Source organism: Protobothrops mucrosquamatus, unplaced genomic scaffold (assembly GCF_001527695.2).
Source record: "Protobothrops mucrosquamatus isolate PMUCROS unplaced genomic scaffold, P.Mucros_1.0 scaffold624, whole genome shotgun sequence".
Lineage (NCBI taxonomy): Eukaryota > Metazoa > Chordata > Lepidosauria > Squamata > Viperidae > Protobothrops > Protobothrops mucrosquamatus.
In genome coordinates this window covers 399769-426019 of record NW_015386920.1, presented here as the reverse complement: position 1 = coordinate 426019, position 26251 = coordinate 399769, and the positions used below count along the sequence as shown (strand labels likewise).

Genomic DNA, 26251 nt, shown 5'->3' with positions numbered 1-26251 from the left:
CCAAAATGTAGTTCGGTATTTCAAATGATCAGATAGTTTGATATTTTTCACTCCAAGCCGTAAAATTAATCAAATATAATAAAATACCAAGTATTACATGGTGGGGGAGAGAGAATGATATTGATATAAGATGCATGGAGGGGATTTCAAATAAATATTCTGTCTTCAGACTTTTAATGGCTCTTCAGATCCTTTAAAGGCTCTATCAACATCACTTCAAAGAAAGGTTAGAAGTAGACAACCAGAAGCAAAGAGAATGGAATGTTGCAGTGGTGCTGAATGTATCATTAGAAGATCAGAAAAAGCCTGCAAGAGACAGATCCCCATAGAAAAAAACCTATGTGGTTGCTAGGAGTTGAAAATGACTTGATACAAGGTTTCCTCTATATACTGAATTTGAAAGTTATTGGCCACCAGAAGTTTGAACAGAGTGTTCTCTTTCATACTCACTCAATCTCCATTAGCTACTAATCATCATTATTTTCCCAGGATCCTCATTTCCGTTGATTTACAAAACAAAATACTGAAACATAACAAAGTCCCAGTAACTAAAAATTTGGGTATACTGGCTTATCAGTTATGTCTGCTTCTTCTTTGATCCAAATTTTATGCAATTTATGTATTAAAATTCATACATGTATGTGCCACTTTTTCCTGCAAGCACAAATGGCAAATATCAGGATTTCCTCAAAATTTATTTCAGCACATTCGGCATGAAAGACTGAATTAAAAGAGAATGGCTCAATACTATCTCACAAGTTCAATGGCTGAACAAAGATTTAAACTTGGATTTCTCCATCCAAGTGCAATTCCTTAGCTGCTAAAAAGCAGGACCAACTAGCTCTTAATAAATGCTTATAAACGGAGATTCAAGATTAACACGTTAATTCTGTCATAGGTGTTGTGGCTTGAAGACCAAGCAAGATTTGTGGAACACAGTCATAAATATTAATGGGTATGTCAATTTCAAAGATACCACAAAACTTTTTGTTGTTTTTCTGGCAGCAGAATTATTATAACAAAGATCATTAGGTCTCTAGAAATTGTATATAGAACTGCAAAATCTCTGCAATTTATCTCTCTCTATCATCAGTTCTTGGAAGTGATCAGCTGAAACCTAGTAATCTTGTCGGGGAGCACAATTAACAATATTATTTGAGACAGAAATGGCCCATGAGGACCACAATCTGCTGTGGAGAGGGAAGGTAGGGGACGAAAGATACCTCGGTGTTTGTCAGCCTTGGCAACTTTAAGAGATGTGGACTTTGAGTGCCAGAATTGTCAGTGACTCACAACTCCCAGAAGTCCACATCTCTTAAAAGTTGCCAAGGTTAATAAACACTGCCCCAACTGATATCACTCTTTTTACTTTTGAGGTATTCTCTCATAACTTCTGAAAAATCTCTCCTCAAAGTGCCAAACTGGTAATAACCCATTGTTGGGAAAGCAATAAAAAAAATAAGATACCAAGTAGCTGTGAAGTATAGATACAGATATTTACAATGCTATGTGACGTACACCTGGCAGAAGAAACTTCCTAAAATTCAATGGAATTTACTCCCAAGGCAAATAACCCTCTCTATAGTCCTTTTAAAAATGGTACCTTGAAAAGCCTTGCTAATAAAATTTCCTCTCATTCATCCAAAGTTCTATCTTTATCTAATGGGTGCTAAACTTCAGCTGACATCATCTCTCCCAGTGTTCCTTAATTTGGGACTCCTGAAAGTTTTTTTTAACCTCACCCAATTTATTGACACAATTCCATCCCTAACACTCCCCCCCCCCCCAGGATTAGTATGTTTCTGAAAATAACATGCATGGAACAGCTGGGCAGACCAAGAATGTCTTGAATGCATGTAGCATGATTTCCAAGATCAGGCTAAACCTGCTCGCTCATCCCCACCACCCTTTTCTCTCCTGGATTCTCTTGCCATATCAGGCAGCTGTTTGGAAAAGAAATTAAAATATAAATCAATTAGAGTGGGAAAATCATAAAAAGGCAGGAGATTTTAAATAATAATTTCATATAAAATCAGTTTTAAAATAATACACCTGCTTAAGATTTGTCCTGAAGATAACTGAATGTTTTCAGGTCAGCAGCTTATTAAATAAGATTTGGGGATGTGATACAAATGTTGAAAATGCTTAGTACAACCATAATAAATTATTAGCTTGGCTTCTCAAAAATGCTAGCCATTAATCATGGTTTATTAAATTGAACTATGGTTTACTAAACTAATACCATTGGTTTATAAAACATATTCAATTGCATAAAATGTTTTTTTCCAAAAGTTTTGCTTCCTGCTGTTTTGGTGAGTAGGATAGACCTAACTAAACACAAACATGGTTTCAGAATGACTATACCACATAGAAATCTTAAGAAAGATGAAATTAGCTTTTAATGACTATAATGTATTTAATTGCATAATGTTTCCTGCATCCTGTACGAGTTCAAAAGGGCCAAAGTGTTTTGCGCGCTGATTTTCATTTACACTCGGTATTCAATGCTTCTTGCTGCAGTGTCCAACAATAATCAACCAGCATTGATAGATCCCAGTTGCTCTGAGACCGTTTTTCCGTTATAGCAATGTCCTGGAGAAACCTTTTACTATGTTCATCACTGACTGCACCTAGATTTTTTTGGGGGGGGGAGTCTAAGTGTGAATGCAGAAAATGAATCTTCAGTGAAATGTTGCACTTCATGGTCTTGTATGTTGAAAGAAGTTTGTCAATCAGCTGAATATAGTTTTGTCCTCTATAGCAGGGCTTTTCAACCAGTGGTACAGGTACCACCTGTGGTACATTGGCACCTGGCAGGTGGTACGTGACCATCCTAGAAAAGTGGTAGTGGAAGAGGGGAATGAGCTGAACCGGTGGCAGCACCACACAAATCTGAGCAAGAGATGGCTGGAGCTGCAGGGCTGTCAGGGCTCAGCGGAAGCGCCAGGATCAGTGCCGCTTTCCAGCTGATTGGTGCTTCTTCGGGACTGTCAGGGCTCAGTGGAAGCACCAGGATCAGCGCCAGGCTCCAGCTGGAGCTCGGCACTGATCCTGGCGCTTCTGCTGAGCCAGAAGAAGCGCCAATCAGCTGGAATGTTGCAGCATCTCCAGGGTCTTGTGATTTACATTCAGATGCTTGGCAATTGATTTATATTTATGACGGTCACAGTGTCCCAGGGTCATGTGAAGTGACCAAAACCTGCTGCAACTACCCAGCAGATGGGGGGGAATAAAAACCAAACACCCCCACCCCACCCCCACTGCCAATCCTCAACAGAAATGCTCACAACAATGGAAACCTTGGACAGGAGGAAGAGTGCTGCCAGGTGGGCAGGCAGGTGTCTTGCTTCGGCTGTGTCTTGGGGGGGGCACTTTTTTCAGTGCCATTGTAACTTCGGACAGTCACTAAGCAAACTGTTGTAAGTCAAGGACTACCTGTATTTTATCACTTTTTTCCTTTTGGGGGGGGTCATCAAGTTTTTGACCCCTTGCTAGGTGACTGATGGTACTCGGATGCTGCCATATCCTAAAAGTGGTACAATGGGTGAAAAGGTTGAAAAGCCCTGCTCTATAGTTGCTAAGAAAATTCTCAACAACATACTTGAATATGTTCCAGGAAATTTTCTCTGGACCTCTGGATCTCTAACAGATCTTCAAACTGCTTGTCATCGATTATATATCTGATCTATGGGACAATAAAAACATCATCCTTAATCTTGGCATTAGTTATTCTTGGAAACATCTGTCTCAAATACAGGTAGTCCTCAACTTATAACCTTTCAATTTAGTAACCCTTCAAAGTTACAACCACACTGAAAAAGTGACTTATGAGCATTTTTCACACTTATGATCTTATAGTCATGTGATCAAAATTTTGACACTTGGCAATTGGCTCATATTTTATGATTGTTGCAGTGTCCCAGGATTATGTGATCACCTTTTACAGCCTTCTGATAAGCAAAGTCAATGGGAAAGCCAGATTCACTTTACAATCATGTTATTAATTTAACAACTGCAGTGATTCACTTAACAACGGTGGCAAGAAAGGCTGTGAAATGGGGCAAACCTCACTTAACAACTGTCTCGCTTAGCAATGGAAATTTTGGACTCAATTGTTGTCTTAAGTTTGCCTTCCTTGATCATTGCTTTCACAAAATTTTTCATCAGTCTTGAGTTTTATGTGAAGTGGAGGCAAAAATATCTTTGCTAAGTGAACAGGTATTCATGTACTACCTGTGTCTGTCCTGGAAACAAATTCTTTCTGAGTGGCCATTTCTTTTTAATATAATGTGACTTTCTTGCACAGCTGTCCCATTTACATATGTAACAATACCTGGTATATCCGAGCTGCATTTCAAGCAGCAGAAACATTACATTTTGATCTCCACAGATATTCCAGCTATACTTGGTGTACTGGGTGTGCTTTAATAACAGTTCTATATTTCTGTATGCTTTTATGTGTGCAATGTGTGCAATGTAGCCGCCCTGAGTCCGCAAGGAGAAGGGCGGGATATAAATTTAATAAAATAAATAAATAATAAAATAAATGGTACTGAAGGATATATATTGCAAAAACAAATGATTTCAATAAAATGGTACATGATAGATTAAATTACAGACTATTTTTGTGTTTAGCAGCCAAAAAATTATAAGACACACCCCAAAATGTTCAAAATAAATTAATCATAATAGCTGGGTTCACACAACATTCTGAGACCTAAATAAGCCAAACAAATTTTACCCTAATGTGATGAGAAACCAGCCCTTGTTTTTATAGTAGTACAAGACTGTAAAATATTTTTGCTTCCATCTTAATTTCTTAAACGTTATAAAATTAAATATCCCTTCTAAAATGATAGAGTGCTCTCTCTCTCTCTCTCTCTCTCGCTCTCTCTCTTACACACACACATACACACACACACAGGCTTTTTTCATCTCATATGTACCTTTGACAGCTTAGCAATGAACAATTCTACATAAAATCTGTGACTTCCTGGACTCACAGATCCTGCTTGAAGAGCAAATAGAGATTGTGATAAATAAACCCTTAGTACAGTTTCATCTTGTATTTATCCAATCAAGGATGAAAACGATGAAGTCTTTTCTGCTCATTTTTTTCTCTCAGTTTGGTGACTGATAGTAAATGAAAGGGGGAAGGGTTGTTTTGTTTTGTTTTCCATTATTGCAACAGAGATTAGTGAAGAGGAATGCTTATGTGATTTTTGGATATCCATGAGGAAAAATTATCTTATTTCTAAAATTTTGAAAAGAACTTAGAAATACTGTAATTCTGTTTTGTATTACAAAAAGATAAATCTGTTTCTTGTTTGTTGACAGGGAGAAAAACTATATTCTGTAAGCAATTCTCCATCTTTACCTTATCCCTGGTTTTAGGGTGCTCAATGTAACCTTATGAGTTTCTTAAACTCATGGATATTGTTCATGAATATCTTAGCTTAGACATATACGAGATAGTACACTATATACTAGGGCCCTTTTTTCTTTTTTCAGCTGAAGGGAATTTTATCTGACTTTGTCAATCCTTCTATTGCCCTCTAGTGGTGTATGAAATTTAATGCAAACTTTTCATCAAAACTTACAATTTGAAATCATGTTAAATGTTAATGGTCAATCATAATCTGATAAATGGAATAAAACACAAAAGGGATCTCTCATCAATGTCCATGCCACTAATTTCTCTTAATTTTTGCTTAAGAAAAAGGAGACAACAGATACAGAAGTAGCATGTGTCCCTGGGTGATCTTTTCTACCAGGATGCAACTGTCTTATAAACATGACAGAAACATCCAGCTTGATAGGAGCTTCGTTCTTCAAAAAAAAATTCAGGACAGGATTTCCCCTTTTCACATTACTGCATAGTCCTTTTGGGAATGCTGTACCTAAAAAACCTCCAATAGCTTAACAATTTATTTCCCACAACACTACATCAGTAGTTGTATGAAACCTCTGTGTCCAATATATTAACTGACCCTCTCCTTCCCCAAGATGTATGGAAAAGCTTGGGTAGAGAATTAGGAAACGTGAGCCATAGCTAAATCCTCAGACCCTAATTTTACCTTCCAGATTATGTTTGCCCAACCATATCCACTGAAGCACTGTTACACATATAATTAATCCCATAGGCTAATTATCTGTATAAGAAATCCCATGCGAGAAGGCCATTTCTGTCATTTAGGACTTTTAAAAGGTTATCATTTACAAAATGAAAAGAATTAGTGATGGAGCATATTCCCATTATAGTACGCATTAATTTTCTCATTTCAGTACACTGTGCAGTAGGAGCCCTTTGCAGTTTATACATTGTTAAACTATATTTCTGGTCTGTATACTCATTTGCCTGCTGACTAGCAAAGTATAAGGGGGGGAGCAGTAGTCAACATATCTGGAAAGTGCTGAGAAAAGCTACAACATAGAATTAAAGGCTTGCTTCATCTTATTTGCCACATTTTCAACAGATGTAAATCATGGCTTCTTTTAACTTTAATTTAAAGCAGGGGTAGTCAACCTTGGCTCTTTTATGACTCGTGGACTTAGCTGGCTCAGGAATTCTGGGAGTTGAAGTCCACGAGTCATAAAAGAGCCAAGGTTGACTACCCCTGATTTAAAGGAATAGTGTTGACATCTTAAGATAAGGCAAGAGCAAACAAACTTTCATATACGCGTGATTTTTCCATATTACTCAGCAGAACCTCACAGGTTTATCAGTATTTACAGACTCTAAAAATGTTCTGGGATGCTCTCCCTCAGCTTGCCACCTTTCAGACAGGTTGGGATGCAAATCCCTGAATTCCTAGTGGCAGGTTCTATCCATGTCATCTTCTAGAAGACTCCTCTGGGTATTCCTGCCTGGAGAAAATAATATTTTAACAAAGCATCACCACTGCACCATTAGCCAAAAAGACTCTGAATTTTGATAGCTGAAACTAGATAGTTGGATAGTTTTTGTTGGAATTTTTTTTAAAAAAATTTAAAGTCTTTCAAGTCCACCTTAACTGTTATTGATGACATAAATATGTGGGGGGGGTTGCAACAAAATGCCACAAATATTACCTTTTTCTGGAATTTTGTGGTTACTTCCTAGTGTAGCCTACAGCCCCAATTTTTCCAAACGGTCTTCCATCCAAATATTAACCAAATTCAACCCTGTCTGGCTTTTTCAAAATCAGCCATGATCAGCTAGCAGCTGTTAACTATGGGGACAATTCACATGTATAAATTAATTGCTTGATATTTTCCTGTCTTAATTAGTGTGTGACTTAGCTGAATTGTGAACTAGGGCCTATTTAAAAATCCAAGGCTTCATGCCTATCTGAGCATCACTCCCTGCCGCCCCATTCTTTCATTGCAGTACCTCACATTAATGGACTTTTTGATAATTGATTTTTCTCCATTGGAAAGTCAGTAGTCTACTAACTGAAAGCATGAGGGAAATCTGAAAGGCTCATTAAGTTCCAGTATTATTTTTAACTGATTCAGTGACATGAAATAAGAATTACTTAGAAAATACTGATAACTAATAATATTTAGGCGATACCCACTCCAAGTGCTGAAGCAATTACCTAACTGCCATCATTTAATAAGTCCAGGTGTGAACAGATTCCATGGGGAATCATTGATTTTCTCACTGTTGGAGAATTATCGCAAGAGCATTAAGTTTGTGATTATCTTTCAGAAAGAAAGTAATTCCTGTGGACATGTTCTTGCACTCTATGCAGCAAGTATAAAGTAAGAATATTTTATTTTTGTATTCATTAAATAAAAATATGAAAATGAGAATACTGTACTAATCACAAATCACTTCCAGAATTTTAGCTTATTAGAATATTTTAAATTGGCACTTTTTGCATTATCACTGATTAATACCATTAAATTAATACACAACCGACTTGTGGTTTTTTTTTTACTATCCTGCAACATGCCATGCTATAACTAAGTTAAAATCAAAGTCAAACTCTTCCAGATCCCACCTCCACTCCCTTTCTCGACCCCGCACCAGCCACCATCGCCAAATAAAAAGGACCCGCAGCTCCCGCCCTGAGATTCAAGTGTCCTGATGTCCTCTGGGAGTCGTAGTTTTTTAGCCGCTGTTTGCAGAGGGAGGAAGGAATAGAAAGGAAAACCTCATTTCTTATGATCCGCCTCCATCTTTAATGAGTTGGGAATTTGTTTCAGGAAGTCCTAGCAGTTGCGTTATTTGTAAATCAGAGGAGAAAAGGGGGGGGGGGGCAAGTGTTTCTATTCGATGATTCGCGGTGCGTTCCCAGGCAAAGGCAGGGAAAGCCGCAGGCGGTTTCTCTTCAGTTGAGCTTCTACTTCCTCTGGATTTTTTAGACTTTATATTAGCATGGATCTGTGGGCTCGGGCAGGCATGGTTGGCGCTCTGTCTTGTTACGTGCACCGCAAGAAGAGCGTCCTGGCCGAGGCTGGAAAGAGCAACGGAGAGAACGGCAGCAACCGCGGCCGGCCAGAGCTGAAATTGGTGCAAGTTCTCTTTCGGCACGGGGCTCGTACGCCCCTCCGGCCAATCCCGGGCGTCGAGCAGGTGAGCAGGAGAGCGCCGCAGTCGGCGAAGTAAGCGCCGCCTTTCTTTCTCCCGCACCCAACTGGAATATCAGCGGCTGATACGGTCGGTAGAGAAAGCGCTGGTGGTATCGAAGGTGGGAGCGATTTAAAAAAAACAACAAACCTCCAGTACTTCCATGTATGCACCACATATCTAGCTAAACCGTGATTGACACCCAAACTTCTAAATTTATCTAAATTTAGTAACCATCCTGTAAAGGAGACTGGTAATTGTGTTTCCTAATGCACTTCTTCAGAACTTTGGGTGTCAATCGCGGTTTAGCTAGATATGTGGTGCACACGTAGCCTGGGTGTTGGTTAGAGATCAGTGTGTAGTTGTTGTTCAGTCACTAAGTCGTGTCTGACTCGTCATGATTCCATGGACCATAGCAGGCCAGGTCCCCCTGTCCTCCATTGTCCCCCTGACTTTGCCCAAATTCATGTTCATTGTGTTGATGACACTAGCCATTGGTTGTGAAAGAGGATTCCTGGCTTGGGTGATTTCCTCTTAGAAACAGTTGCCTTTTTTTCAGTTGAGCCACAGTAGAACTTGCCTTTTCTGGAAGCGGCCCAGCCATAATCTTGATTGCAGCACAATTAAGACAGAGGGCTGTTGTATTCAAGTGGCAACGTGCATTTTACATGTTTGCACAGCTCAAGTTATGATTAAGCATGCAGAATTTTTTACTGTACAAGATCAAATTTACAGTGTATTTCTGTTTCACAGATCAAGTTAGGAAAAGTAACACATCTTCCAAAGGAAGTCTAATAAAATATAAAGAGAATTCTATTTCCTATAGAATTGGAAACAATTTTTTTTCAAACTTCCTGATGTAATGATTTTTGCTCCTGAATCTGATAGAAAGAAAAAAAAATGGCATCCTAAGACCTGACTCACAATGACAGTTAAACATGTTACAGTATTCATAGGTTCAAAGACGAGCATTGTACAGTGCATCTGTTTCATGGGACATGAACCACTGATGGTGTGTGAGCAGAGGAAATTTCTTGGAAAAGCACCTGCTTACATTGAATGCTAATGACTGGTACATCTGTATTCTTAATTTTGGGTACAACATAACGGTCTGAAGGAACCCTTCCCACCAGCAACTTTTAATATGTTGAGGACAGCCAAGATTGGAAGTATCTGAAGGGTAATAGATAGACCTGATATTTAACATTCTTTACTGTATTATATATTCAGTGTTAAGGTCCATAAATACATTGTTTCCATTGATTGTTAAATTTTGCTTAGATGTAGAAATTTTTCCAATCTAGTTAGTTCTAATTCCTATTATCCCATCATTGATGATTGAGTTGAAGTATTATGTAAGTGGTTTAGAACTCATGATTTTTTAAATCAAACCTTTGTCATGTTTTTGAAACAGGTAGAGTGGAATCCTACTCTTCTGGAGATCCCTGCTCAAACAAAGTTTCCCTACATAGTAACTAATCTCACTGGTGGACCAAGACCATTTTCTCCTTATGAAGAAAATTACAAAAAAACAGTGCTGAAGGTATTTTGCTTCCAAAGCATTGTATTTTCCTGTCTGCTGGTGAGCAGCTTTAAATGTTTTTTTTCTTTCTTTCTAGGGAGGTGTAATTGTGGGACAGTTGACAAAAGTTGGCATGCAGCAAATGTTTGCCCTGGGGGAACGGCTAAGGAAATGTTACATTGAGGAGACTAATTTCCTGTCATCATCCTACAAACCTTCTGAGGTCTTGTAAGTTAGTATTCAGTGATATATTTTATGTAGTATGTACTAATATTGAAGAAAAATGCAAAACTTATTTTCCCCAAAAATATATCTGTGAGGTGGGCTAGTCTAAAGACAAATTGACTAGTTCAGCCACCCAATGAGTTTCTATGGTTGAGGATAGAATATAACTTGTATCTCTCTCCCTCACAATTCAGCATCTTAACCTTTATACCACATTTAATTTCACAAGTCTTGTAATACTCATCTACAATGTTTGTAGGAGTGTGTTGGAAGCAGTGGCCACCTTTGCTTAATTTCATTGGTTACTTTTTTTCAGAGTCCGCTCCACTAATATTGATCGGAATCTGGAGTCCGCACGATGTTTGTTAGCTGGGCTGTTCCAACAACAGAAAGGTTAGCAGTGAAAGCTTTTCACTACTATCGGGTTTCCCTGAAAATAAGACCGGGTCTTAATTTTTTTGCCTCCAAACGAGGCACCAGGTCTTATTTTCTGGGGGTGTTTTTTATATTCACCTCGGCACCGACAGCCGGCCTAGCCAGCCCACTTCTTCTGCAGCCGAAGGAGCAGCTTCATTCTGCAGCTGCATTCCGGCGTGCATTTCACAGTCAGGCCTTTTCAGAAGGCCACTGTAGCGGAGTACCTATGGATTGAATCCGTAGCTCAGTTCTTAGCTGCAGTGGCCTTCCGGAAAGGCCCGTGACTGAGAAATGCAGGCCTGGCTGCAGAAGATGCCGCAGAAGAAGTGGGCTGGCGAGGAGAGGCCAAGCTGCACAATAAGTGGGTGTGGGGCGCATGGGGCATCTCCATCCCCACCCCCACCCTAGCTTGATTTTTAAGTGTGTGCCTCGCCCCAAAACTAGGGCTTATTTTTGGGGCAGGGCTTATATTAGACCCAACGCCAAAAAACAAGCTAGGGCTTATTTTCAGGGTAGGCCTTACTTTCAGGGAAACATGGGAAGTTTTCTATCCTGCTTCATATCATGTCTGCCATCATGGATTCCCACCCATTTTGTCACTTCGTCTAGGTGGATAACCCCATCAATAGTTAAAATTCTGCCATAAAATGAGGTATAAAAATGCCAAAATCCATTATCCAAAACTTCACTAAAAAAAGGCAGCCCAATAAATTCCAGATTCTGGGTGGAATAGATGAAAGTTCTGGGATCCAAGATTTAGAGGAGTTATAGGTTACCCAGAATGATGTTATTTTGGCTTAAAGCTTGAAAGATGTTAGTCATGAAATTATAGGGAGAGATAGTATCCTCTGAGCTTAGATTTGATTTGGTATCCCCAGCATTTATAATTATTAAAGGTTTTGATTTAAGACATCAAAGCATATGTGATGTAAATTAATTTACAAAAATCTTACAGTATGAGCTGTTAAATGCAAGAGTTGAATATACTTCTGGCAAATATCTGATGACATATGTCAACAAGTACTGCATTTTACTTGTTTACTTTATCTTTTAGTCTGCAGCCATGATATATCATTAACTTGCAAAGTAATGTATTTAGGAATAGAGGCTTGTAGACTTTCAACAGTAGAAAAAGTTCTTTACTGATCAAATAGTAATAAAATGGAAAGGATACCACAAATACTTAAAATCCAAAATGTAGTTCAGATGGTTTTATATTATTTCAGAATGCAAGAAATCTTAGTATGAATCCTTTATATCTTTGATATTACAATTTGTGTAAGTGCAATTTTTCTTAATTACCCAGGAGCTGTTACCATTGTCACAGATGATGCAGAATCTGAAATCCTTTATCCCAATCCAGGGAATTGCCAACAACTTAAACGTATGTATAGGTGAGTTGCCAGTATATTTTTGATTGATGTTATTGAATATTTAATATGTACAGAATACCCTGTGATGGCCCAAAAAGCAGCTTAGCCTTGTCTAAAGCAGCCATGGGTGCTAGTTTGGATTTCTGAACAGAATAATTTTAATGTATGTAGAGGGCTCTAGGTTGATGACAACTGATGTAAGACAGCTTCATTATCAAAAGCAACATGCATTATCCTAAATTCATTGGTTATGCTTTTAGGAATGGGTAATTAAATTTGGCTTGTTGTGCACAGTTGATCTTCAAAGAGTGTGGCCATGTTCCAGGTTTATGCATGGAGCAAGTTCTACCTTGCCTCTTTCACTATCATTATAGGTAAGAGTAGATAACTACAAAAGCCTTCAGCAAATGGTTGTAATCATTATTGCCAGAGTCTCAGACTAATGTAGTAAGAACAACTGCAAAATACTAATGCAAAATAGAAAAAGGCTCATTAGCTGTTTAGATCGCAGCTGTATTACATGAATTACTAACTAGACCTCCCAGGAAACTCTTATAAATAACCTAACACACATTCCATTTGCAGTTTAGAAAATGAATAAAATTCTTTCAGAAGGTTTCCTGAAGTTGAAATGGAAAAAAAGTAACAATATGGTATCTAACAATGCCTACTCAATCATATGCTATCCTGATGTTCAAAGAAAGCCAATGGTATTTAGTTCCTAGGTCCTTCAATGGTAGCTACTAGGTTCCATGTGTCACGAGATCTATTTTTTCCATGTACATAGAATTCAAAACAAATGGGAACTAGCATACAACCCTAATTTCAGGAATGTCTCTGGCCTCTGTACTTACCCCAGGGAATTTCTTGGAAAGAAAAAAAATACAGAAGGCTGCTGCCCAGTGATAAATTTTAAAGTGTCCCTATATAAAAGCAAAAATGAAATAGGGTGGTGATGAGCATCTTGCATAGCTGTAAAAAGTCTCACCCATATATCTTCTAATAAAACAGTTGTATTCTTATCCCATGGCCATTTTCTTACGAGTGCCATAATCTACATTCAAAATCTATGCTTAAGAAAACTGATAATTACTGATCTGGTTGCACTAAAAAGGAAAGGAGTATAATGTAGGCTTCAGTTCTGCCATTCTTGATGAAGCCCATATAGTGATTGTAGCCGATATACAGGTAGCAGCTAATCTCAAGTCTCACTGACCACCTGCACACACACACACATTTCAACTGACAGCAGTCACCTGGGACTTGCCACTTCCCTATTGACTTTGGTTGTTGGAAACCAACATGAAATTGCAAAGAGGTGCTCAACAATCCTCAACTTAACAGTGGCAATGAAGACTGTAGGAATTGCCATCACTGATTGATGCTGTCATGTGGTATCACACTTTAGAATTACATCACTTTGCAACTGAAATTCCAGTCCCAATTGCCTTTGTAATTCAAGGGCTACCTGTAGTGGTATGGATAGATCTTGAAGATTCTGGTATTTTCTTAAAATATTGCAAGCATTTTTTTAAACTTTTTTTACTTCAATCTTCTAAATGAATGTAGGTAGAACTTTGAACATCTGCTTAAATGAGCCCTTGCTATTTGAAATTGATTTTGAATTTAGTATCTTCTATAACTGTATGTTTTGAAAATGATGCAGAAAGAGTGGTTCAGAACTTGTCTGATAAGCCTTAAAGCAGTTGCATCTTTTAAGGGCCACTGTAGAAAGCAAAACAAAAATAAAAAAAAAACCCCTCATTGAAGTATAAGCCTAAATACGTTTATACTTACACAGATTCTGAAACATGCAGAACTATACCTTCAGCCTGTGAATTTCACATTGCTATACCCTTCATTTTTGAGAGGGACAAGCCTAAAAACCCACTACATTACTATTGATTTTTCTGGCCTAAAAAGCAACATTTAAGAAGCAACTGAAGCACTTTGTTTTCCTTGACAGAGATGGATGGGCTAGTGTGAATTTGCACCAAGGCATCTTAGAAGATCTGGAAAACATTAAAGACAAGTTGGGCATTAGTAATGAGCAAAAAGTAGACTTCCTTCTCTTCCTTGACAACATTTTTGCAGAACAGGTAAACTTCCTGTTTTCTTCAACTGTTAAAGTGATGTATGCAATTCTGTGGGAAAAGCCACGCTCAAGAAATCGTAATCAGGCATGCAAGATTCCTCAATGCTGAAGTAGGAAGACGGGTAAGTATAGTGAGGCAATCGCACATCTTCCTTTAAACAACACAAAATGCATTCTTTTTCAAGTCTGAACCTTAATCTCCTTCTCTAAATAGCTGTACCTTGCCTAAATGGTTGCCAGTGGCCTTCCGGGTGCGCTTTAAGGTGTTAGTTACCACCTTTAAAGCGCTCCATGGCATAGGACCTGGCTACCTCCGAGACCGCCTTCTGCCACAGATTCCCTCCCATAGACCGGTACGCTCCCACAGAGTGGGTCTCCTCAGGGTGCTGTCGGCCAAGCAATGTCGGCTGGCGACCCCCAGGGGGAGGGCCTTCTCTGTGGGTGCCCCTGCCCTCTGGAATGATCTACCCCCCGAGATCCGGATCATTCCGGATCTCCTTACTTTCCGCCGCGCCCTCAAGACATGGCTTTTCCAACAAGCGGGCCTGGCCTAGGGAGGATTTTTAAATTGGGTTTTTTAGAAATTTNAATAATAATAATAATAATAATAATAATAATAATAATAATAATAATAATAATAATAATAATAATAAATGCTTGATCACATTTATTGCTCTTTATTCTCTCCCCACCTAATGTATTTCCATTATTCTTCATCAAACTTTATTATTATTAAATGTACCTGTTTGTAAATGCTGAATTTCTCCAGCTGATGTCATTCCTCTGCTTCAGTTCCCGTAATTCCTGGTCTGAATATTTATAGGAATTAAGCATAGAAGGCAAGACAGCAGCAAAGGGAACATTTGGACCAGCTTTTTACTAATATCATAAGATAGGAGCAAATAATATGTATGCAGTTCCCATTTGTGATGAACATGAATTAGATTTTTGTGTAATATTAAGGTAACCCTTTTAAAATTAGTTTTATTTCTCTATATTTGTTTAGTTTTTATGTTGATCTTACTTGACAAAATCTTTGAATGATAGACTTGGAAGTCAGTTGTTCTATATTATAGTCAGTTAATGTAGAAATGGCTCAGGCTTTGATAACATTTGCATAAACAGGAAATAATACCTGAACACATATTGCACATTTTGTTATGCAGTAAAGATAAGTTGTTTTTCAAGGAAACTTGGCATGGTGTGAATGGCATTTTATCATTGGAAACATATTGCAACATATTGTGTACTTGCTGTACACAAATTTCTAGATTTTTCAAATTTTGTTCCTGTCTACTATTTTTCTACTTTTGAATACTCTAGTCTTAATTTATATTTAGATATGTCACAGTATATCTGGATTCCTGACCATATAATTCTATTTTGGGCCAAGGAAATGTGCCATTTTGCTATCGCCTAAAAGTTATATCAAAATTACTATTAGTTAACTATCTCCAGACATCAAGTAGAAAATGCAGAGGTATGTCCATGCTAGTGATCTCAACTTAGATGTCATTCTTAGATCTGTATTTTACTTAATTTACACAATGTTATCTTTTCAGGCACATGACCTACCAAGTCTCCCTGTTTTGAAGAATTTTATGCAACTAATTGAGCAGAGAGCTGTTGACTCATTCTTTTATATTACAAAAAACAATTCAAGGTGAGCATGGGATGGCTGAGTGGCAGCGTCTGTTTGATACTAATAACTTTAAAGTCTACTTTAGGGTCTCTTACCTGTTAAACCAGTTATGTAGAACTGATAAAGAGGCTATGTATTCAAGACTTATTTTGAAAGTATCTAATATTTTTCTTTCCCATAGGCAGATTCTTCAGATGTCTGTTGGTCCTCTCCTGAATGCCATAGAGGACAATATTAAGAAGGCAATAGAGCCTCCCACTTCTGATATTAAGACCAGGTATGTAAATTGTAGAAATTAGTCTCCCTGTCTTCACTTGCAACAGAACACATAATTGAGAAGTATTCAAAGATTACTATTACTCTGAGCACATCTTGCTAATAAAAATCTGTGCACATGGACCTTACATTCAGTTGATAATTAGAGACCAGACCAGGCATAGTTTAAAGCAGGGGTGTCAAACTGCCGGCCCACAGGGCAGTTGCATCATGCACCCACCCCAGCTCCGGCAGTGTGAAAAAAGTCGTGATACGTCTTGACACATCATGTGATGCAGCAAGTTTGACACCCGTGGTTTAAAGCCATGGGTTTAAATGTCGTATGTGTTATCTGTGCACTGGGAAATTCTGCACTGGGAAATCTTAGACCACTGCACTGGGAAGTCTTAGACGAAAGTATCTGAATAGGCAATTCGTTTGTCTATTTTAATTTTATTGAGTAGTTCTGTAATCATACGTAGCCCCTTCCAGGAATCAGATCAGTAGAAAAAAGCTAAATAAAATGATGAGACTGTGATGGCTAATCACCAATAGTGAGTTATAGAAAAGTAAAAGAGAAAGTTGGGTAGCTTGGTAGGATGGAGAAGGGGCAATGATTAGGCAATTGCTATTAGGTTTAATATTTTAGGTCCTGCATCTTCAAGACTATTTTGCCTGCCTACACAGCTGTCCTCTTAAAAACGTATTTAGGGACACTTGACTGTAAGGCTCATTTAAGGGTAGACCCTTCACCCAGAGTGTATGTTTGGAAGAAGAAAAGTATCATAGGCTTCCTAACATAGCCACCTAATTCCGACGGGGTCGTTTCTGGTTTTGTTACTGTTCATGTGTAATGGAGCCTTCTGTATTACATAGATGTAAAGAAAATGGGTAAAAATTGAAAACACTGGCGATTCACTTTGGGTTAAAGGAAACTTTTGTTAGATGAGGAATGTAAGATTTGTGAGAACCATGACAATTTTAATATTTTGGGTTGGTCTTTACATGCTTTAAATTGGGATGATTTTTTTTAAATAGCCTGAATTATTTTTAATATAGATTACATGAGTGTCTTTCACAATAGCTACCATGAGACCCTTGAATAGTTCTACTAGGTGGAAGCATTCTTCATTTAATTCAGCTACTTCTGCTTGTGTGAAATCATGTTATTTATAGTTTCTATCCTCTTCAAATGGAACTATCTCACTGAATTATCTGAGAATGAAATTCTTGCAAAAGGATTGTGTATTTTGTTTTAAAGTATTAGTTCACTGTTCATGAAAACTAATCCTAAATGGAATGAAGATATGTAATAATAAAATAGTTCCTTATACATTGAATGTGTTAAGCGTACATTATACTTATTTTTTATTTAGGAAGCTCATCCTCTATGCTGTTCATGATGTTACACTCCTCCCATTGCTGATAGCAATGGGGGTCTTCAATTCAAAGTGGCCTCCATATGCAGCAGATGTGACTCTGGAACTCTATCAGTATTCCAAGGATTGGTTTATACGACTGATCTATAATGGAGAGGTACAAATTCTGGGCCACTTCTACTACTATTACTACGTGGCTATCCTTAGCAAATGTCAGTTTGCATGTTTCATACGAATATTTGAGCAATATAACAGATCATATCATTTTCTAAAAATGGCATATTGGATCTTTGCCATCATGGCTTGTTCTTATCTCTGCCTTGTTAAAAATTGAAGCAATCAGTACTATTCCTGTACTACAATGCTTTTGAAGAAATAACTAAGCATGATATGCCCTATAAATTACAGGCATCAATGTGTCAATCTCCCCTAGATGCCATTTGGGCTCTGTGCCTCATTAGATTATTGTTTTCATTGCTCAGGGAAATTGTTTTAAGAATGGGCAAGCTACTTTTTCTCCCATGGCAACTAACACATCCATGTAATGCATTCAAAATTTGAAATGAACCCATTTACCAAAAAGTTGGGAGTTGTCCTCAAAAATGTATCCAATGGCAATTCAAAGTACCGATTATCATCTTTATATGGCATGGGACCAGATCACCCATGGAACTGCTTTTCCCTATGCACATCTGTCTGTCCCACTAGTTTGGTAGATTCTTATTCCAGGTCCCCTCTTTTAAATGTTGCCATTTAGTGGGGTCTAGGAAGTAGGCCTCTTCCATAGCTTCTTCCACAGCCTTCCTCTTGAGTTGCAGAGTCTCTTTCCTCCTCACATTCTGGGTAGCTGTTAAGACTTGGATTTTACTTCAGGAGCTAGGTCAGGAGGGGATGAGAGCCCAATATTTGTGATTCTGCAATGAGATTATTATAGGGCTTGGTGGTTTGAGTTATTTTTAATTAGTCTTTTGTTATTTAATTGTTAGCCATCCAAGGTTATTTTATATAAAGATGGCCATTCAAATCTCTTTTTGAAAAATAACTTTTTTATTTTATAGGAGCTGATTCCAAGAGGATGTAAAGATGGCTTGTGTCCACTAGAAGACTTTTTAAATGCTCTTTCAGTATATAGCACAAAGCCACTGGTGTATAAAATGATTTGTTCCCAAACAGAAGAGGCAGTTTTGCAACACAATTGATCAGGAAAGCACATTACTTTTTCTATATATTGTAAAAGTAATGTATTAATCACTGTTATAATTTAGTTGCTGAAACAGCAAGAAAAGGCTTGTTATTTATAGAACTAGGAAAAAAAGAAATGAGAGTTTTTCTTCAAAGAAAACAAAAAAGATATAACATTATAAAATGTATTGGATACAGCCAAAGCATACTTTAGAGGTATAGCTATAACATACATGGCAAACAAAAAACCAGAAAAGACAGCAAAATGTACTATTAAAAGAAAAATTTGAAAAACTAGAATCAGAACTGCAAATGAATCCGCAAAAGAAGATTCTGAAAAGAGAAATGGAAACAATAAAACACAAACTAAATCTGTTGGATTCAGAAAAAATGGCACAGCAAATAAAAAGAGCAAAACATTTTTTTTTTGAAAATGCCAATAAACCAGGAAGATGGTTAGCTTATAAACTTAAAAAACAGAAAGAGAAGAAAATGATAAATAAGTTAGTAGATGAAAAGGTTGCCTACAATTTAAAAACAAAGAAATAAAAAAGATAATCAAAGAATATTACAGGAAACTGTATGACATAGAAGAAATTCCAAGAGAGAGAATGATCCAATATCTGGAAGAAAATAACCTTCCAAAAATTTCAGAAACCTGTAAGAGTATGTTAGAGGAAAAAATAACAATGATGGAAATAACACAGGCCATAAGAAGATAAAAAAAACGAGAAAACACAGGCCAGATGGACTACCAGCAGAGTTATATAAAGCTTTACAAGATATACAGTACTAAGTGAACCACTGAAAGACGTTTGCAATGGACTTTTGTTGGAGGCTAAACTCCCAAATACATGGATAGAAGCAAATATTACCTTAATACAAAAGAAGACTAGATTTGACACAGATAAAAAATTATAGATCGATATCGTTACTGAATGTGGATTATAAAATTTTTACTTCAATAATGGTAGAGAGACTGAAAAAATTCTTAACTGAATTTATACATTCAGACCAAAATGGTTTTTTGCCAAAGAGACAAATTAAAAATAATTTAAGAGTGATAATGGATGTATTGGAATATTATGAATTACATCCAGGGAAACAACTGGCACTAATATTTCTAGATGCCCAAAATAATGTTTTCTGGCAATTTATGATTCAGCAATTACAAATAATGGACTTTGGACAGAATTTTATTAACATGATAAAAACAATACACAATAAACAAACAGCAAAAGTGATTGTGAACGGAGACTATACTGAGAACTTTGAGATAAGGAAAGGCACAAGGCAAGGATGTCCATTATCTCCATTGTTATTATTTTCACTCTGGAAGTTTTAAATAGAAATATTAGACTAGAGGACTAAAGGACTAGAAATAAAAGGCGAAACATATAAATTACAAGCATTTGCTGATGATTTGGTATTTATTTTAAAAGAACCTTTGGAGATAATTCCTAAACTATTGGGAAAGATAGGACAATACGGAGAAATGGCAGGACTAAAAATAAACAGAGAAAAAACCAAAGTAATAGTTAAAAACCTTATAGATAAACAAAAAAAATGTCGGAAAAAACAGAATTGCAGATAGTTAAAAAGGTCAAATATCTGGGAATATAACAGCAAGATGTTCAACGATAAAAAGATAATTATACAAAATTATTGAATCAAATAAGACAATCTGGAAAAATGGAAAAACTTGCAATTGTCAATATTAGGAAGAATTGCTACAGTGAAAATGAACATACTACCGAAAATCTTATTCCAAATAATACCTATAAAACTTGAGAAAAAATTCTTTGAAGATTTAAATTTACTAATATTGAAATTTATTTGGCAAGGAAAGAAAGCTAGAATTAAGATGAAAATGTTACAAGATGCCAAGGAAAATGGAGGTCTTGGTCTACCGGAGTGGGTTTTATATTATCAAGCATCTGTATTAACATGGGCAAAAGAATGGATAACTCTTAGAAATAAACGGTTGTTATATCTGGAGGGGCATGATTTACAATTGGGATGGCACGGAAAAATAAAGTCCATAAATATTTTCAAAATCATTATAAGAGAAATGCATTATTTACAACATGGGAAAAAATAAAATGTAAAATATATTTGAAAATTTCAGGGTGGTTGTCAACAATGGAAGCATTTGTACACCCAAATTTAGTGAACTTTGAAAAAAATCTGGACATATAGAGATATTCTAAACTCTGAAGGGAATTTAAAATCTAAACAAGAAATGGAAAATCAGGGTATCAATCTATCATGGTAGGCACATTTACAAATGAAAACTAGATATGATAAAGATGTTAAACTGTATGGATTTTATAAGGAACAAACTGTTTGATAAGATTGTTAACTTCTGATGAAAAACTAATTAAGAAAATGTATAATTTTCTATTAACTTTGAAAATGGAAAGCAAACAAGTTAAAGAAACAATGATAAGATGGGCGAAAAAATTTGGATATAATATAGAATTAGAAAAATGGCAAAATCTATGGGAAAGAAATTACACACTGACAATGTCAACTTCCTACAAAGAAAATTTATATAAAATGTTTTATAGATGGCACTTGCCACCAGCAAGACTAGCAAAAATGTTTAAAAACATGTCAAATAGATGTTGGAAATGTAAACATAAGTCAGGCACTTATTACCATATTTGGAGGACATGTGACAAAGAGTTATTGGAAAAAGATACATACCTGGCTAGAAAAGATGTTGGGAGAACATTTAGATTTTAAACCTGAACTTTTTTTATTAGGTATAATGCCAAAAAAGACTAGCAAACAAAGCTTATATTTGATTTTGCATGTCACAACAGCGGCAAGAATTATATTTGCGCAATACTGGAAAAATGAAGGAATACCATCAGATGAAGAAATAATTAAAAAAATACTAGAATACGCAGAGATGGATAGACTTACTATAAGACTGAAAGAAAAAGAAATGGAATATTATCAAACTTGGAACTTATTTTATCGATGGCTAGAGGAAAGAATAAACGATTAGGAGTTAAATATGTATTAGCGAATGTAAACTCAGCACGTTTGTTGAAAAATTATTACTGAATGTATGGGGGAAATCAAAAACTTACAAAAAGCTTGTTATGGTGAAAATGGATCATGGTTTCACATTTTGGAAATGAGCATTAGTAGTAGAATGTAAATTATTTTAGACGGTATATACTACTTGCAGACAATATTAATGTCAAAGAGCAATTAGCTTATCATTCTTCATAATATATCCTTTTAGTAATATATTTAAATTCCCTTTTATACTTAAAGAATATGGTCTGCTTTTTAAAGTTTGAATCTCTTACCAAACGTTTTAACTTAGAGCTGAATATAATCTTTCTAGACAATTTTTAAAGTTAAGGTATAATCACAGGACTAATTTTTCCTACATTTTTAATTAATGTTAATTTAATGAAGAGCCTGCCTAAAAGTATAGGTTTTAGAAACTACTTGCATTATGGATAATAAAGTTTCCTTCTTTTAATAGACATGTTATCCTTATTACACCAGTCAATAATAAAGCAGTTAAGGCTGAAAAATAATTTCTCATTTGAAATGGGAAAGAGCTTATTAGGTACTGTACCCTAGGGGAAATGGTTAAAAAAATTAGCTATGCATATCATTGAGCCCGGAAACATGTTTGAGTATTTTTACTGTTATTAAGAATGCAGACAATGTTAATGTTGCTGAAGTAATGAATCAATGAATATTCCATGTGGCTCTTAACTGTATTAGTATTTGTGTATAGTATTTACTATAATAATAGCATTAGTACCTAATTGTGCAGTAGTATCTGATTGTGATTTGTGTTATGGGTTATAGCAAAACTAGGCTACCTAAATTCACTATCTATAGATATTCTTCAGCTATCATGGCTTTCTAGTTGGTAAAATTTTAATTCCAGGCCCGCTCCATTGCTGAGTAGGGAAAGAATTCACATCTGATCTACAGATCTGCATAGATCAGCTAAGATGATGGAATAGGGAACAATATTTTTGTGTTAAATTTAGGGGTGCAGATTAGTCATATCCACTACTCTCATGCAATTCATTATATTTTTAACTTCGATCAATTTAGCCCCTGGCTGAAAATATTGTTTAGTCCTGGTTAAATGTATCTTTCAAAGTGATGTCAGTTAGGCAAAAACACATGGCACAGGGTGACTTAATAAAAGATTCCTCTGCAAGGAAAATAATAATAATAATCACTGTGAACATTTAACCTGACATCTGTCAGTAAGACAGTAGTAATAAATCTAGGTGATTTATTAATAGTTACTCCAAGTGCATGAAATACATGTTTTTTGGAGAAAACAGATCATTTTTTATTAATATCCTGCCTTTACCATTTTTATAAATAGCTCAACGCAGCTATTTCTTCCTCTTCCTCTTCCTCCTTTCCCAACAGTAACCCTGTGAGGTGGGTTGGGCTGAGATGTTTCCCAGCCAGTTTTCAGACCTAAGACAGGACTAGAAGTCAGTCTCCTGCTTTCTAACTTCGTGTGTTAAACATTAGAGGGAACTCTCCCATCTCCATCCAAGGCCATCTCCAGACTCATAAGTTTCAGTTTCCAGAATACCTCAAGCCACATGGCAATTGGTGAGATTTCTTAAGAGAAGTCTGTATATCTGGAAGACCAAATATGTGGGAAGTTTGCTCATGTTTAGGAAGGTTACACTGTTAACAGTGATACGCACACATTCAAAATATAGTTGCCTGCAAATTTAAGTACCTCTAATCAATATTTCAGTGAGTGTTAAGTGAACAGCTGACACAATTTCTACACAATGCAAATTTGAACTTGAATCTTTCTGCAAACGTGAATGCGTTATGATTTATATTCACTTTTTATAGATTCAAAATAAAGTAACGCATACGGAAGACGTTTACATTTGGACATCTTCTCACTCAGGCTTTGTAACACCTCCTTTGACTTCAAATGTTAGCAGTAGTGATCTAGGAATCTCGCTATTGCTTTTCAGATTTTTCCGCACTCTTATCTTACCTAAGTCTTGTAGCTCAGAAATGCTCTTCCCAGAGAAATCCATTGAAAAACACTTAGTATATATTTCATTGTTAATTTTGAGGCATATTTTGGATCATTGTCTTTCTGAAATATCCAACCTCTCTTCAGTCTCATTTGTCCACTGACTATAGGACATTAGCTTCTGATAAGAGGAGAATGTTTGCAGCTCAGGGATGAAATGAGGGGTCCTTGAAGCTCTCTGGGCTTGATTGCTTTCTTAACTGATGTTTCATTTCCCAAACTAGATAACATCAGTGCTGGTAGCAAGTGGGGTTCGCTCTCAATTTATATTTTAGTGGCTTGCCCCTCACCAACACTGACAGGCAGTTATTTCAAATGGTTAGAGGAGCCCAAACTTCCTGAAAGAAGAACACAATCTGAGAGGTTTGCCAACTTAGGTGTTTGGCATGTCTTCTTATAATCATAGAATTGGAAGGGTCCTTCAAGGTCTTCTAATCCACCCTGCTGCCCCAGTGCAGGCATTATCAAGCCATCTCAGAAATAATTGCCCAATTTTTGCTTAAAAACCTTCCGCTCAAGGAGGCAGAGTAACTCTTATGTCAGAAAATTGTACCTTATTGTGAGTTTGGATTTCTGTAAGGATTCTTGTCCTATCCTTGGGCACTATGGTAAATAAATCCACACCTCTTCCCTATAACAGCCTTCCAAATACTGGAAGATTACTGCTGCTTCTTAGTTTTCTCTTCTCTAGGCTGAACATTCCCAGTTCCTTTAATACAGTGGTTCTCAACCTTTTTAATGCCGCGACCCCCAACCGGTCGTAAGTCGAGGACTAAAACGGTCGTAAGTCGAGGACTAAACTGGTTGTAAGTCGAGGACTACCCAACCGGTCGTAAGTCGAGGGCTTTCCCTGCCTGGGAGTGCCGCGCATGCGTGGTTCCGCCCCCTGCGCCGGCCGAGGCGTAGCTGGCAAGCGGCAGAGACGGAGCAGGCCGACCACCAGCTGGCCCAGCTCAAGGGAGGTAAGGCACCCGCCGGAAAAGGGGAAAAAATGGCGGACAGCCTTGCTTGGCGACCCCTGTGAAATGGTTGATCGACCCCAAATGGGGTCGCAACCCATAGGTTGAGAACCTAGGAAGTCAAATTTTACCAATGTTGCTGTGGTGATATGTTTGTTATTCAATTTTGTACCAGATATTTTAAGCTAACAACAAGCATTAGTCTGTCACTCTCACCATTAGCATTTCTGTTAATAGGTTGAGAACCGCTGCTTTAATAGATCTTTGTAGGATTTAGAGTTCAAGTCCCTCTTTGCTTTCAAACAATCTTTGTTTCTTTGCAGGGATTCCAATACATTTTTCCTTCCGTGTGGATGTATTAAAGACCATGCACTGTATTTAATTTGTACCCAGCAGAGGTTGCTTTGTCAGTTTGTTTGCTTAGGCAGGCTTAGAAATTGCTTCTGTTTGTTTAGGAATTCACTGGAAACTTCAATGAATTCCTAAGTTTTTGCATGCCATGGTAGCTCTTCAAGAACCTTTTGAGGCCACAATATTGTTTCTGTTACTTTGCATGGTAAACTGGTCTATAGTTTAAGATGAAATATGTATTTTAAATAAATCTTTACTCAAGTTAGTAACTATTCCAGAAGTACAAAAACTTTTACTATACAAAGCAAATTTGTAAATAAGTGAAAATACAAGGCAGCTATAGACCGTGGCGGAATATTATGAAACTGATTCATATATTTTTTTTTGTAAGAAACAATATATTTTATTTTTCTGACACCACAGCCCTGGCAAGTGGTTTTGTACCAAATTTAATGGAGGTTACACAGAACGTTTTACGCTGGGGACAAAAAAAAAAGCCACAAAAAAGTCAGGATAACTTTTAGTGTCTGTTCCACTCCCACATTAATGTCACGGGGGGGGGGGGGGGAGGCAGGGGTGCTGAGAAAATAAGAAACAGTAAGACTACTTTCAAGTGTAACAGTGTCCAAGTCCAGCCTCTTCCTGAAAGTGGTAACACTCTCAGCACAAGAAGGGGCTCTCCTAGATATGCTCCCCAAAATAATACAATGTATTGCAGCTGCCAGAGGAGGAGACAGTAAAGGGGTGGGAGGGAGAGACAAAGTGCTGGACAGCACTCATAATCTGAAAAATATGTCCTTAACTTATTTTTTTTTTTAAAGTTTACCCCCCTCACTGAACTTCAGTTCCTTTTGTGCTTTTCATTAATACTCTGCTCTGAGGTTGTAGTTTGGTTTTTCTATAGATTGAGTTGAAGGAAAATAGTCCAAAGTTCTGAAGATGGATTTTCCACCTAAAAGTAAACAGCCTTTCACCCCCAAGACTAAAGTCTCTGCTAAAATCCCTTTTACAATATAGTACAGTACACAAAAATAATCCCCAAAGATAAGTGAGTCCTGGGAGAAGCCAGTCCGAAGGACGTAAACATACAGAGAATGGTGCAACTCGTGACAAATGGCAATTCTCAAAATACAGCTACAGATTTTCAAAGCAGGTGCCATCACAGGATACCCAAGTACACAAAAATAATTTTTAAAAAATAAATTTTAAAAAAACAACCTGTTAAA

At 37.0% G+C, this 26251-nt stretch overlaps 1 protein-coding gene across 2 annotated transcripts; it reads left to right on the top strand.

The window, feature by feature from the left end:
* The first annotated feature begins 8245 nt into the window (after positions 1-8245).
* ACP6 (acid phosphatase 6, lysophosphatidic) lies at positions 8246-18860 on the top strand. 2 transcript variants are annotated; one of them, XM_015817715.1, is made up of 10 exons: positions 8246-8563; positions 9972-10100; positions 10177-10307; positions 10621-10697; positions 12028-12115; positions 14061-14193; positions 15752-15852; positions 16013-16108; positions 17463-17622; positions 18524-18860. In XM_015817715.1, the coding sequence occupies exons 1-10, from the start codon at positions 8366-8368 to the stop codon at positions 18662-18664; spliced, it is 1254 nt and encodes a 417-aa protein (XP_015673201.1). In that variant the 5' UTR covers positions 8246-8365; the 3' UTR covers positions 18665-18860. The 2 variants fall into 2 exon arrangements, with proteins under 2 accessions (XP_015673201.1, XP_015673200.1); XM_015817714.1 differs by having other exon boundaries at positions 12025-12115.
* Positions 18861-26251: the final 7391 nt, after the last annotated feature.